This window comes from Chiloscyllium punctatum, chromosome 34 (assembly GCF_047496795.1).
Source record: "Chiloscyllium punctatum isolate Juve2018m chromosome 34, sChiPun1.3, whole genome shotgun sequence".
NCBI classification, from domain to species: Eukaryota; Metazoa; Chordata; class Chondrichthyes; order Orectolobiformes; family Hemiscylliidae; genus Chiloscyllium; species Chiloscyllium punctatum.
Genome location: NC_092772.1, coordinates 45,535,238 through 45,551,113, shown reverse-complemented (window position 1 = coordinate 45,551,113; position 15,876 = coordinate 45,535,238). Strand labels below are relative to the sequence as shown.

At 47.7% G+C, this 15,876-nt stretch overlaps 1 protein-coding gene across 3 annotated transcripts in view; it reads right to left on the bottom strand.

Moving 5' to 3' along the window:
- Positions 1–15,564, bottom strand: part of LOC140458809 (histone-lysine N-methyltransferase 2B-like) — a 122,155-nt gene extending 106,591 nt beyond the window's left edge. For 2 of the 3 annotated variants that reach the window (XM_072553459.1, XM_072553457.1), the window contains exon 1: positions 15,161–15,564. In XM_072553459.1, coding sequence (XP_072409560.1) covers positions 15,161–15,440 — 280 coding nt within the window. In that variant the 5' untranslated portion in view covers positions 15,441–15,564. The remainder of the gene's footprint in view (positions 1–15,160) is intronic. The other variant, XM_072553456.1, reaches the window with a different exon arrangement.
- Between the last annotated feature and the right edge of the window lie 312 nt (positions 15,565–15,876).

Genomic DNA, 15,876 nt, shown 5'->3' with positions numbered 1-15,876 from the left:
CACCCGACACTGATATTGATCACTCCGCACTGATATTGAGCACCCCACACTGATATTGATCACTCTACACTGATATTGATCACTCGACACCGATATTGATCACTCGACACCGATATTGACCACCGTACATTGATACTGACCACCCTACACTGATATTGAGCACCCTATACTGATATTGATCACTCCGCACTGATATTGAGCACCCCACACCGATATTGAGCACCCCACACCGATATTGAGCACTCGACACCGATATTGATCACTCGACACCGATATTGATCACTCGACACCGATATTGACCACCGAACATTGATACTGACCACCCTACACTGATATTGATCACCCTGCACTGATATTGACCACTCCGCACTGATATTGACCACTCCGCACTGATATTGACCACTCCGCACTGATATTGACCACTCCGCACTGATATTGAGCACTCCGCACTGATATTGAGAGGCCTGCACTGATATTGATCACCCTATACTGATATTGATCACCCCACACTGATACTGATCACCTTACACTGATACTGATCACCCTACACTGACACTGATCACCCAACACTGATACTGATCACCCTACACTGACACTGATCACCCTACACTGATATTGATCACCCTACACTGACACTGATCACCCTACACTGATACTGATCACCCTACACTGATATTGATCACCCTACACTGACACTGATCACCCTACACTGACACTGATCACCCTACACTGACACTGATCACCCTACACTGACACTGATCACCCTACACTGACACTGATCACCCTACACTGACACTGATCACCCCACACTGACACTGATCACCCTACACTGACACTGATCACCCTACACTGACACTGATCACCCTACACTGACACTGATCACCCTACACTGATACTGATCACCCTACACTGACACTGATCACCCTACACTGACACTGATCACCCTACACTGACACTGATCACCCTACTGATACTGATCACCCCGCACTGACACTGATCACCCTGCACTGATACTGACCACCCAACACTGACACTGATCACCCCGCACTGACACTGATCACCCTACACTGACACTGATCACCCTACACTGACACTGATCACCCTACACTAATACTGATCACCCTACACTGATACTGATCACCCCGCACTGATACTGATCACCCTACACTGACACTGATCACCCCACACTGACACTGATCACCCTACACTGACACTGATCACCCTACACTGACACTGATCACCCTACACTGATACTGATCACCCCGCACTGATACTGATCACCCTACACTGACACTGATCACCCTACACTGACACTGATCACCCTACACTGACACTGACCACCCTACACTGACACTGATCAACCGACACTGATAATGACCACCCGACACTGATATTGATCACTCCGCACTGATATTGAGCACCCCACACTGATATTGATCACTCTACACTGATATTGATCACTCGACCCCGATATTGATCACTCGACACCGATATTGACCACCGAACATTGATACTGACCACCCTACACTGATATTGAGCACCCTATACTGATATTGATCACTCCGCACTGATATTGAGCACCCCACACCGATATTGAGCACCCCACACCGATATTGAGCACCCCACACCGATATTGATCACCCCACACCGATATTGATCACTCGACACCGATATTGATCACTCGACACCGATATTGACCACCGAACATTGACACTGATCACCCCACACTGATACTGATCACCTTACACTGATACTGATCACCCTACACTGACACTGATCACCCTACACTGACACTGATCACCCCGCACTGACACTGATCACCCTACACTGACACTGATCACCCTACACTGACACTGATCACCCTACACTGACACTGATCACCCCACACTGACACTGATCACCCTACACTGACACTGATCACCCTACACTGACACTGATCACCCTACACTGATACTGATCACCCTACACTGACACTGATCACCCTACACTGATACTGATCACCCTACACTGACACTGATCACCCTACACTGACACTGATCACCCTACACTGACACTGACCACCCTACACTGACACTGACCACCCTACACTGATACTGATCAACCGACACTGATAATGACCACCCGACACTGATATTGATCACTCCGCACTGATATTGAGCACCCCACACTGATATTGATCACTCTACACTGATATTGATCACTCGATACCGATATTGATCACTCGACACCGATATTGACCACCGAACATTGATACTGACCACCCTACACTGATATTGAGCACCCTATACTGATATTGATCACTCCGCACTGATATTGAGCACCCCACACCGATATTGAGCACCCCACACCGATATTGATCACTCGACACCGATATTGATCACTCGACACCGATATTGACCACCGAACATTGATACTGACCACCCTACACTGATATTGATCACCCTGCACTGATATTGACCACTCCGCACTGATATTGAGCACTCCGCACTGATATTGAGCACTCCGCACTGATATTGAGCACTCCGCACTGATATTGAGAGGCCTGCACTGATATTGATCACCCTATACTGATATTGATCACCCCGCACTGATATTGATCACCCCGCACTGATATTGAGCACCCCGCACTGATATTGAGCACCCCGCACTGATATTGAGCACCCCGCACTGATATTGAGCACCCCGCACTGATATTGAGCACCCCGCACTGATATTGAGCACCCTGCACTGATATTGACCACCCTACACTGACACTGATCACCCTACACTGACACTGATCACCCTACACTGATACTGATCACCCTACACTGATACTGATCACCCTACACTGATACTGATCACCCTACACTGATACTGATCACCCTACACTGACACTGATCACCCTACACTGACACTGATCACCCTACACTGACACTGATCACCCTACACTGACACTGATCACCCCGCACTGACACTGATCACCCCGCACTGATACTGATCACGCTACACTGACACTGATCACCCCGCACTGACACTGATCACCCAACACTGACACTGATCACCCCACACTGATACTGACCACCCTACACTGATACTGATCACCCTACACTGATACTGATCACCCCACACTGACACTGATCACCCCGCACTGACACTGATCACCTTACACTGACACTGATCACCCTACACTGACACTGATCACCCTACACTGATACTGATCACCCCGCACTGACACTGATCACCCTTCACTGACACTGATCACCCTACACTGACACTGATCACCCTACACTGATACTGATCACCCCACACTGATACTGATCACCCCACACTGATACTGATCACCCCACACTGATACTGATCACCCCACACTGATACTGATCACCCGACACTGACACTGATCACCCTACACTGACATTGATCACCCTGCACTGATACTGATCACCCCGCACTGATACTGATCACCCTACACTGACACTGATCACCCTACACTGACACTGATCACCCTACACTGATACTGATCACCCAACACTGATACTGATCACCCCACACTGATACTGATCACCCCACACTGATACTGATCACCCTACACTGACACTGATCACCCTACACTGATATTGATCACCCCGCACTGATACTGATCACCCCACACTGACACTGATCACCCCACACTGATACTGATCACCCTACACTGATACTGATCACCCTACACTGACACTGATCACCCTACACTGACACTGATCACCCTACACTGATACTGATCACCCTACACTGACACTGATCACCCTACACTGACACTGATCACCCTACACTGACACTGATCACCCCACACTGATACTGATCACCTTACACTGACACTGATCACCCTACACTGACACTGATCACCCTACACTGACACTGATCACCCCGCACTGACACTGATCACCCCGCACTGACACTGATCACCCTACACTGACACTGATCACCCTACACTGATACTGATCACCCTACACTGACACTGATCACCCTACACTGACACTGATCACCCTACACTGATACTGACCACCCTACACTGACACTGACCACCCTACACTGATACTGATCACCCTACACTGACACTGATCACCCTACACTGACACTGATCACCCTACACTGATACTGATCACCCTACACTGACACTGATCACCCTACACTGACACTGATCACCCCGCACTGACACTGATCACCCTACACTGATACTGATCACCCTACACTGACACTGATCACCCCACACTGACACTGATCACGCTACACTGACACTGATCACCCTACACTGACACTGATCACCCTACACTGACACTGATCACCCTACACTGACACTGACCACCCTACACTGATACTGATCAACCGACACTGATAATGACCACCCGACACTGATATTGATCACTCCGCACTGATATTGAGCACCCCACACTGATATTGATCACTCTACACTGATATTGATCACTCGACACCGATATTGACCACCGAACATTGATACTGACCACCCTACACTGATATTGAGCACCCTATACTGATATTGATCACTCCGCACTGATATTGAGCACCCCACACCGATATTGAGCACCCCACACCGATATTGAGCACCCCACACCGATATTGATCACTCGACACCGATATTGATCACTCGACACCGATATTGATCACTCGACACCGATATTGACCACCGAACATTGATACTGACCACCCTGCACTGATATTGACCATTCCGCACTGATATTGAGCACTCCGCACTGATATTGAGCACTCCGCACTGATATTGAGCACTCCGCACTGATATTGAGCACCCCGCACTGATATTGAGAGGCCTGCACTGATATTGATCACCCTATACTGATATTGATCACCCCGCACTGATATTGAGCACCCCGCACTGATATTGAGCACCCCGCACTGATATTGAGCACCCCGCACTGATATTGAGCACCCCGCACTGATATTGAGCACCCCGCACTGATATTGAGCACCCCGCACTGATATTGAGCACCTTGCAATGATATTGAGCACCCCGCACTGATATTGACCACCCTGCACTGACACTGATCACCCTACACTGACACTGATCACCCTACACTGATACTGATCACCCTACACTGATACTGATCACCCTACACTGATACTGATCACCCTACACTGATACTGATCACCCTACACTGACACTGATCACCCTACACTGACACTGATCACCCCGCACTGATACTGACCACCCTACACTGATACTGATCACCCTACACTGATACTGATCACCCCGCACTGATACTGATCACCCCGCACTGACACTGATCACCCCGCACTGACACTGATCACCCCGCACTGACACTGATCACCCTACACTGACACTGATCACCCCACACTGATACTGATCACCCCACACTGATACTGATCACCCTACACTGATACTGATCACCCCACACTGATACTGATCACCCCACACTGATACTGATCACCCTACACTGACACTGATCACCCTACACTGATATTGATCACCCTGCACTGATACTGATCACCCCGCACTGATACTGATCACCCTACACTGACACTGATCACCCTACACTGACACTGATCACCCTACACTGATACTGATCACCCAACACTGATACTGATCACCCCACACTGATACTGATCACCCCACACTGATACTGATCACCCTACACTGACACTGATCACCCTGCACTGATATTGATCACCCTGCACTGATACTGATCACCCCGCACTGATACTGATCACCCTACACTGACACTGATCACCCTACACTGACACTGATCACCCTACACTGATACTGATCACCCAACACTGGTACTGATCACCCCACACTGATACTGATCACCCTACACTGATACTGATCACCCTACACTGATACTGATCACCCTACACTGATACTGATCACCCTACACTGACACTGATCACCCTACACTGACACTGATCACCCCGCACTGATACTGACCACCCTACACTGATACTGATCACCCTACACTGATACTGATCACCCCGCACTGATACTGATCACCCCGCACTGACACTGATCACCCCGCACTGACACTGATCACCCTACACTGACACTGATCACCCCACACTGATACTGATCACCCCACACTGATACTGATCACCCTACACTGATACTGATCACCCCACACTGATACTGATCACCCCACACTGATACTGATCACCCTACACTGACACTGATCACCCTACACTGATATTGATCACCCTGCACTGATACTGATCACCCCGCACTGATACTGATCACCCTACACTGACACTGATCACCCTACACTGACACTGATCACCCTACACTGATACTGATCACCCAACACTGATACTGATCACCCCACACTGATACTGATCACCCCACACTGATACTGATCACCCTACACTGACACTGATCACCCTGCACTGATATTGATCACCCTGCACTGATACTGATCACCCCGCACTGATACTGATCACCCTACACTGACACTGATCACCCTACACTGACACTGATCACCCTACACTGATACTGATCACCCAACACTGATACTGATCACCCCACACTGATACTGATCACCCTACACTGATACTGATCACCCTACACTGATACTGATCACCCTACACTGACACTGATCACCCTACACTGACACTGATCACCCTACACTGACACTGATCACCCTACACTGACACTGATCACCCTACACTGACACTGATCACCCTACACTGACACTGATCACCCTACACTGACACTGATCACCCTACACTGACACTGATCACCTTACACTGACACTGATCACCCTACACTGACACTGATCACCCTACACTGACACTGATCACCCTACACTGATACTGATCACCCTACACTGATACTGATCACCCCGCACTGACACTGATCACCCTACACTGATACTGATCACCCCGCACTGACACTGATCACCCCGCACTGACACTGATCACCCTACACTGACACTGATCACCCTACACTGACACTGATCACCCTACACTGACACTGATCACCCTACACTGACACTGATCACCCTACACCGATACTGATCACCTTACACTGACACTGATCACCCTACACTGACACTGATCACCCTACACTGACACTGATCACCCTACACTGACACTGATCACCCCACACTGATACTGATCACCCTACACTGATACTGACCACTCTACACTGATACTGACCACTCTACACTGATACTGATCACCCTACACTGACACTGATCACCCTACACTGATACTGACCACTCTACACTGATACTGACCACTCTACACTGATACTGACCACTCTACACTGATATTGATCACCCTACACTGATACTGATCACCCTACACTGACACTGATCACTCAATACTGATATTGACCACCCGATACTGATATTGATCACTCGATACTGACAATGACCACCCTATACTGACACTGACCACCCTACACTGACACTGATCACCCTACACTGACACTGATCACCCTACACTGACACTGATCACCCCACACTGACACTGATCACCCTACACTGACACTGATCACCCTACACTGACACTGATCACCCTACACTGACACTGATCACCCCACACTGACACTGATCACCCTACACTGACACTGATCACCCTACACTGACACTGATCACCCTACACTGACACTGATCACCCCACACTGATACTGATCACCCTACACTGATACTGACCACTCTACACTGATACTGACCACTCTACACTGATACTGATCACCCTACACTGACACTGATCACCCTACACTGATACTGACCACTCTACACTGATACTGACCACTCTACACTGATACTGACCACTCTACACTGATATTGATCACCCTACACTGATACTGATCACCCTACACTGACACTGATCACTCAATACTGATATTGACCACCCGATACTGATATTGATCACTCGATACTGACAATGACCACCCTATACTGACACTGACCACCCTACACTGAAACTGATCACTCCGCACGGATATTACCACCCTATACTGATATTGACCACCCTGTACTGATACTCATCACCCCGCACGGATATTGACCACCCTATACAGATATTGACCACCCTATACAGATATTGACCACCCTATACAGATATTGACCACCCTAAACTGATATTGACCACCCTAAACTGATATTGACCACCCTAAACTGATATTGACCACCCTAAACTGATATTGACCACCCTATACAGATATTGACCACCCTATACAGATATTGACCACCCTATACTGATATTGACCACCCTAAACTGATATTGACCACCCTAAACTGATATTGACCACCCTAAACTGATATTGACCACCCTATACTGATATTGATCACCCCATACTGATATTGATCACCCTATACTGACATTGACCACCCCATACTGATATCGATCACCCAATACTGATATCGATCACCCGATACTGATATTGACCACCCTATACTGATATTGACCACCCTGCACTGATATTGATTACTCGATACTGACATTGACCACCCAATGCTGATATTAATCACCCTATACTGTTATTGATCACCCAATGCTGATATTGACCACCCAATGCTGATATTGATTACTCGATACTGATATTGACCACCTATACTGACATTGATCACCCTACACTGACATTGACCACCTATACTGACATTGATCACCCTACACTGACATTGATCACCCTATACTGACATTGACCACCTATACTGACATTGATCACCCTATACTGACATTGATCACCCTATACTGACATTGATCACCCAATGTTGATATTGATCAACCGACAATGATATTGATCACTCTATACTGATATTCATCACCCGATACTGACATTGATCACCCCATACTGATATCGATCACCCAATGCCGATATTGATCACCCGATACTGATACTGAACACTCTATACTGATATTGATCACCCAATACTGATATTGATCACTCTACACTGATATTGATCACTCTACACAGATATTGATCATCATACACAGATATTGACCACCCTACACTGATATTGATCACTCTACACTGATATTGATCTATATTGATATTGACCACCCTACACCGATATTGACCGCTCCACACCGATATTGACCGCCCTACACCGATATTGATCGCCCTACACTCATATTGATCGCCCGACACTCATATTGACCGCCCGACACTCATATTGACCGCCCGACACTCATATTGATTACTCTACACTGATATTGAGCACTCGACACTGATATTGAGCACCCTATATTGATATTGATCACTCTGCACTGATATTGACCACTCTGCACTGATATTGACCACTCTGCACTGATATTGACCACCCTCCGCTGATATTGACCACTCCGCACCGATATTGACCACCCTGTACTGATATTGAGCACCCCGCGCTGATATTGACCACCCCGCGCTGATATTGATCACTCCACGCTGATATTGATCACCCTACGCTGATATTGATCACCCTACGCTGATATTGAGCACTCCACGCTGATATTGATCACCCTACATTGATATTGATCACCCTACACTGATATTGATCACTCCGCACTGATATTGAGCACCCCGCACTGCTATTGATCACTCGACACTGATATTGATCACCCTATACTGATATTGATCACCCTATACTGATATTGATCACCCTGCACTGATATTGAGCACCCCGCACTGATATTGAGCACCCCGCACTGATATTGATCACTCGACACTGATATTGATCACCCTACACTGATATTGACCACTCCACACTGATATTGATCACTCCACACTGATATTGATCACTCCACACTGATATTGATCACTCCACACTGATATTGATCACTCCACACTGATATTGATCACTCCACACTGATATTGATCACTCCACACTGATATTGATCACTCCACACTGATATTGATCACTCCACACTGATATTGATCACTCCACACTGATATTGATCACCCTATACTGATATTGATCACTCCACACTGATATTGATCACTCCACAGATATTGATCACCCAATACTGATATTGATCACCCCGCACTGATATTCATCACCCCGCACTGATATTCATCACTCCACACTGATATTCATCACTCCACACTGATATTCATCACTCCACACTGATATTCATCACTCCACACTGATATTCATCACTCCACACTGATATTCATCACTCCACACTGATATTCATCACTCCACACTGATATTCATCACTCCACACTGATATTGACCACCCTACGCTGATATTGACCACCCTATACTGATATTGATCACCCTATACTGATATTGATCACTCCACACTGATATTGATCACTCCACACTGATATTGATCACTCCACACTGATATTGATCACACCACACTGATATTGATCACACCACAATGATATTGATCACTCCACAATGATATTGATCACTCCACAATGATATTGATCACCCAATACTGATATTGATCACTCCACGCTGATATTGATCACCCTACGCTGATATTGATCACCCTACGCTGATATTGACCACCCGACACTGATATTGACCACCCGACACTGATATTGACCACTCAACACTGATATTGACCACTCGAAACTGATATTGAGCACCCTATACTGATATTGATCACTCCACACTGATATTGAGCACCCTACGCTGATATTGATCACTCCACGCTGATATTGATCACTCCACGCTGATATTGATCACTCCACGCCGATATTGATCACTCCACGCCGATATTGATCACTCCACGCCGATATTGATCACTCCACGCCGATATTGATCACTCCACGCCGATATTGATCACTCCACGCCGATATTGATCACTCCACACCGATATTGATCGCTCCACACCGATATTGATCGCTCCACACCGATATTGATCGCTCCACACCGATATTGATCGCTCCACACCGATATTGATCGCTCCACACCGATATTGATCACTCCACACCGATATTGATCACTCCACACCGATATTGATCACTCCACACCGATATTGACCACCGAACATTGATACTGACCACCCTACACTGATATTGATCACCCGGCACTGATATTGACCACCCTGCACTGATATTGACCACCCTGCACTGATATTGACCACTCCGCACTGATATTGATCACTCCGCACTGATATTGATCACTCCGCACTGATATTGATCACTCCGCACTGATATTGATCACTCCGCACTGATATTGACCACCCTATACTGATATTGAGCACCCCACACCGATATTGATCACTCGACACCGATATTGACCACCGAACATTGATACTGACCACCCTACACTGATATTGATCACCCTGCACTGATATTGACCACCCTGCACTGATATTGACCACTCCGCACTGATATTGATCACTCCGCACTGATATTGATCACTCCGCACTGATATTGATCACTCCGCACTGATATTGACCACCCTATACTGATATTGATCACTCCGCACTGATATTGAGCACCCCGCACTGATATTGAGCACCCCGCACTGATATTCATCACTCCGCACTGATATTCATCACTCCGCACTGATATTCATCACCCCGCACTGATATTCATCACCCCGCACTGATATTCATCACCCCGCACTGATATTGAGCACCCCGCACTGATATTGAGCACCCCGCACTGATATTGAGCACCCCGCACTGATATTGAGCACCCCGCACTGATATTGAGCACCCCGCACTGATATTGATCACTCCACACTGATATTGATCACCCAATACTGATATTGAGCACCCCGCACTGATATTGACCACCCCGCACTGATATTGATCACCCCGCACTGATATTGATCACTCCACACTGATATTGATCACCCAATACTGATATTGATCACCCCGCACTGATATTGACCACCCCGCACTGATATTGACCACCCCGCACTGATATTGACCACCCCGCACTGATATTGACCACCCCGCACTGATATTGACCACCCCGCACTGATATTGACCACCCCGCACTGATATTGACCACCCCGCACTGATATTGAGCACCCCGCACTGATATTGAGCACCCCGCACTGATATTGAGCACCCCGCACTGATATTGAGCACCCCGCACTGATATTGAGCACCCCGCACTGATATTGACCACCCGGCACTGATATTGACCACCCGGCACTGATATTGACCACCCTGCACTGATATTGACCACTCTACACTGATATTGACCACTCTACACTGATATTGACCACTCCACACTGATATTGATCACTCCACACTGATATTGATCACTCCACACTGATATTGATCACCCTATACTGATATTGATCACCCTATACTGATATTGATCACTCCACACTGATATTGATCACTCCACACTGATATTGAACTCTCCACACTGATATTGATCACCCTATACTGATCTTGATCACCCTATACTGATATTGATCACTCGACACCGATATTGATCACTCGACACCGATATTGATCACTCGACACCGATATTGATCACCGAACATTGATACTGACCACCCTACACTGATATTGATCACCCTGCACTGATATTGACCACTCCGCACTGATATTGATCACTCCGCACTGATATTGATCACTCCGCACTGATATTGACCACTCCGCACTGATATTGATCACTCCGCATTGATATTGACCACCCTACACTGATATTCATCACTCCACACTGATATTGACCACCCCGCACTGATATTGACCACCCCGCACTGATATTGACCACCCCGCACTGATATTGACCACCCCGCACTGATATTGACCACCCCGCACTGATATTGATCACCCCGCACTGATATTGACCACTCTGCACTGATATTGACCACCCCGCACTGATATTGACCACCTCGCACTGATATTGAGCACCCCGCACTGATATTGAGCACTCCGCACTGATATTGATCACCCTACACTGATATTGATCACCCTACACTGATATTGATCACTCTACACTGATATTGATCACCCTACACTGATATTGATCACTCCACACTGATATTGATCACCCTATACTGATATTGATCACCCTACACTGATATTGATCACTCCACACTGATATTGATCACCCTATACTGATATTGATCACCCTATACTGATATTGATCACTCCACACTGATATTGATCACCCAATACTGATATTGATCACCCCGCACTGATATTGAGCACCCCGCACTGATATTGAGCACTCCGCACTGATATTGATCACCCTACACTGATATTGATCACCCTACACTGATATTCATCACTCCGCACTGATATTCATCACTCCGCACTGATATTCATCACTCCACACTGATATTGACCACCCTCCGCTGATATTGACCACCCTACACTGATATTGATCACCCTACAATGATATTGATCACCCTACAATGATATTGATCACTCCACACTGATATTGATCACTCCACACTGATATTGATCACTCCACACTGATATTGAGCACCCTATACTGATATTGATCACCCTACACTGATATTGATCACTCCACACTGATATTGATCACCCTACACTGATATTGATCACTCCACACTGATATTGATCACCCTACACTGATATTGAGCACCCTATACTGATATTGATCACCCTACGCTGATATTGATCACTCCATGCTGATATTGATCACCCTACACTGATATTGATCACTCCACACTGATATTGATCACTCCACACTGATATTGATCACCCTACACTGATATTGAGCACCCTATACTGATATTGATCACCCTACGCTGATATTGATCACTCCATGCTGATATTGATCACCCTACACTGATATTGATCACTCCACACTGATATTGATCACTCCACACTGATATTGATCACCCTACACTGATATTGATCACCCTACACTGATATTGATCACTCCACACTGATATTGATCACCCCACACTGATATTGATCACTCCACACTGATATTGATCACTCCACACTGATATTGATCACTCCACGCTGATATTGATCACCCTACACTGATATTGATTACTCCACTCTGATATTGATCACCCCACACTGATATTGATCACCCCACACTGATATTGATCACCCCACACTGATATTGATCACTCCACACTGATATTGATCACTCCACGCTGATATTGATCACTCCACGCTGATATTGATCACCCCACGCTGATATTGATCACCCCACGCTGATATTGATCACCCCACGCTGATATTGATCACCCCACACTGATATTGATCACTCCACACTGATATTGATCACTCCACACTGATATTGATCACTCCACACTGATATTGATCACTCGACACTGATATTGATCACCCTACGCTGATATTGATCACTCCACACTGATATTGATCACTCCACACTGATATTGATCACTCGACACTGATATTGATCACCCTACGCTGATATTGATCACTCCACACTGATATTGATCACCCTACACTGATATTGATCACTCCACACTGATATTGATCACTCCACACTGATATTGATCACTCCACACTGATATTGATCACCCTACACTGATATTGATCACTCCACACTGATATTGATCACCCTACACTGATATTGATCACTCCACACTGATATTGATCACTCCACACTGATATTGATCACTCCACACTGATATTGATCACTCCACACTGATATTGATCACTCCACACTGATATTGATCAATCCACACTGATATTGATCACCCTACACTGATATTGATCACTCCACACTGATATTGATCACCCTACACTGATATTGATCACTCCACACTGATATTGATCACTCCACACTGATATTGATCACCCTACACTGATATTGATCACTCCACACTGATATTGATCACCCTACACTGATATTGATCACTCCACACTGATATTGATCACTCCACACTGATATTGATCACTCCACACTGATATTGATCACTCCACACTGATATTGATCACTCCACACTGATATTGATCACCCTACACTGATATTGATCACTCCACACTGATATTGATCACCCTACACTGATATTGATCACTCCACACTGATATTGATCACTCCACACTGATATTGATCACTCCACACTGATATTGATCACTCCACACTGATATTGATCACTCCACACTGATATTGATCAATCCACACTGATATTGATCACCCCAGGGGTACATTGATCACCCCCAAGCCCCTCCCCCCGGGGGGGGGGTGAACAAAGGGCGCGAGTCTGAGCGCGCTCCCAGAGCACGGGCCCGGGGACGGTGTGCGCGCGCGCGCGGAGCAGCGCCGAGGGGGGGGGAGCGCGCCTCACCTCCTCCTCCTCCTCCTCCTCCTCCTCACTGTCTCCTCCTCCGAAAAGCTGCTGGAACCTGCGGAGTCCGGCCTGGAGCCGGAGGCAGGAGGAGCCCGGGGCCGGGGCCTGGGCCTGGGCCTGGGCCTGGGCCGGGGCCGGAGCCTGGGCCTCTCCTCCGGCTCCAGCCGCCGCCCAGCGCCTCCTCCGCGCCGCCCACCGCCTCCGGTCACAGGGCCGCCCCGGGAAACGGCACCGAGCCCCCGCCACCGCCATCGGAGCGGGCCCGGTGCCCGCCATCGGCACAGGGAGGGTGGGGGGAGCTCTGTGCCACCGTCTGTGTCACTCTCTCTGTCTCTCTGTGTGTCTCTGAGGGAGGGGAGGGGGATGGGCGCCACCGCCGCCGCCTCTCTCTCTCTCTGTGTGTGGGGGGAGGGGGGGAGAAACGCTCACTGCGCATGCCCCGCACGGCACCTCGGGATCTGTAGTCCGCGCGCTCTCGCTCGGGACTACATCTCCCGTCGTCCCTACGGTCGCATCGAGCGTAGCGCGCCTGCGCACCTAGCGGAAAGGTGTTTCCGGGACTTTGTAGTCCTCTTTCCCCCGCGGAGGACTACATCTCCCGTCGTCCCTCTGGTCGCATCGAGTGTAGCGCACCTCGCGGAAAGGCGATTCTGGGAATTTGTAGTCATCTCCGACCTCCCCCCCTCAAGAGGACTACAACTCCCGCCATCCC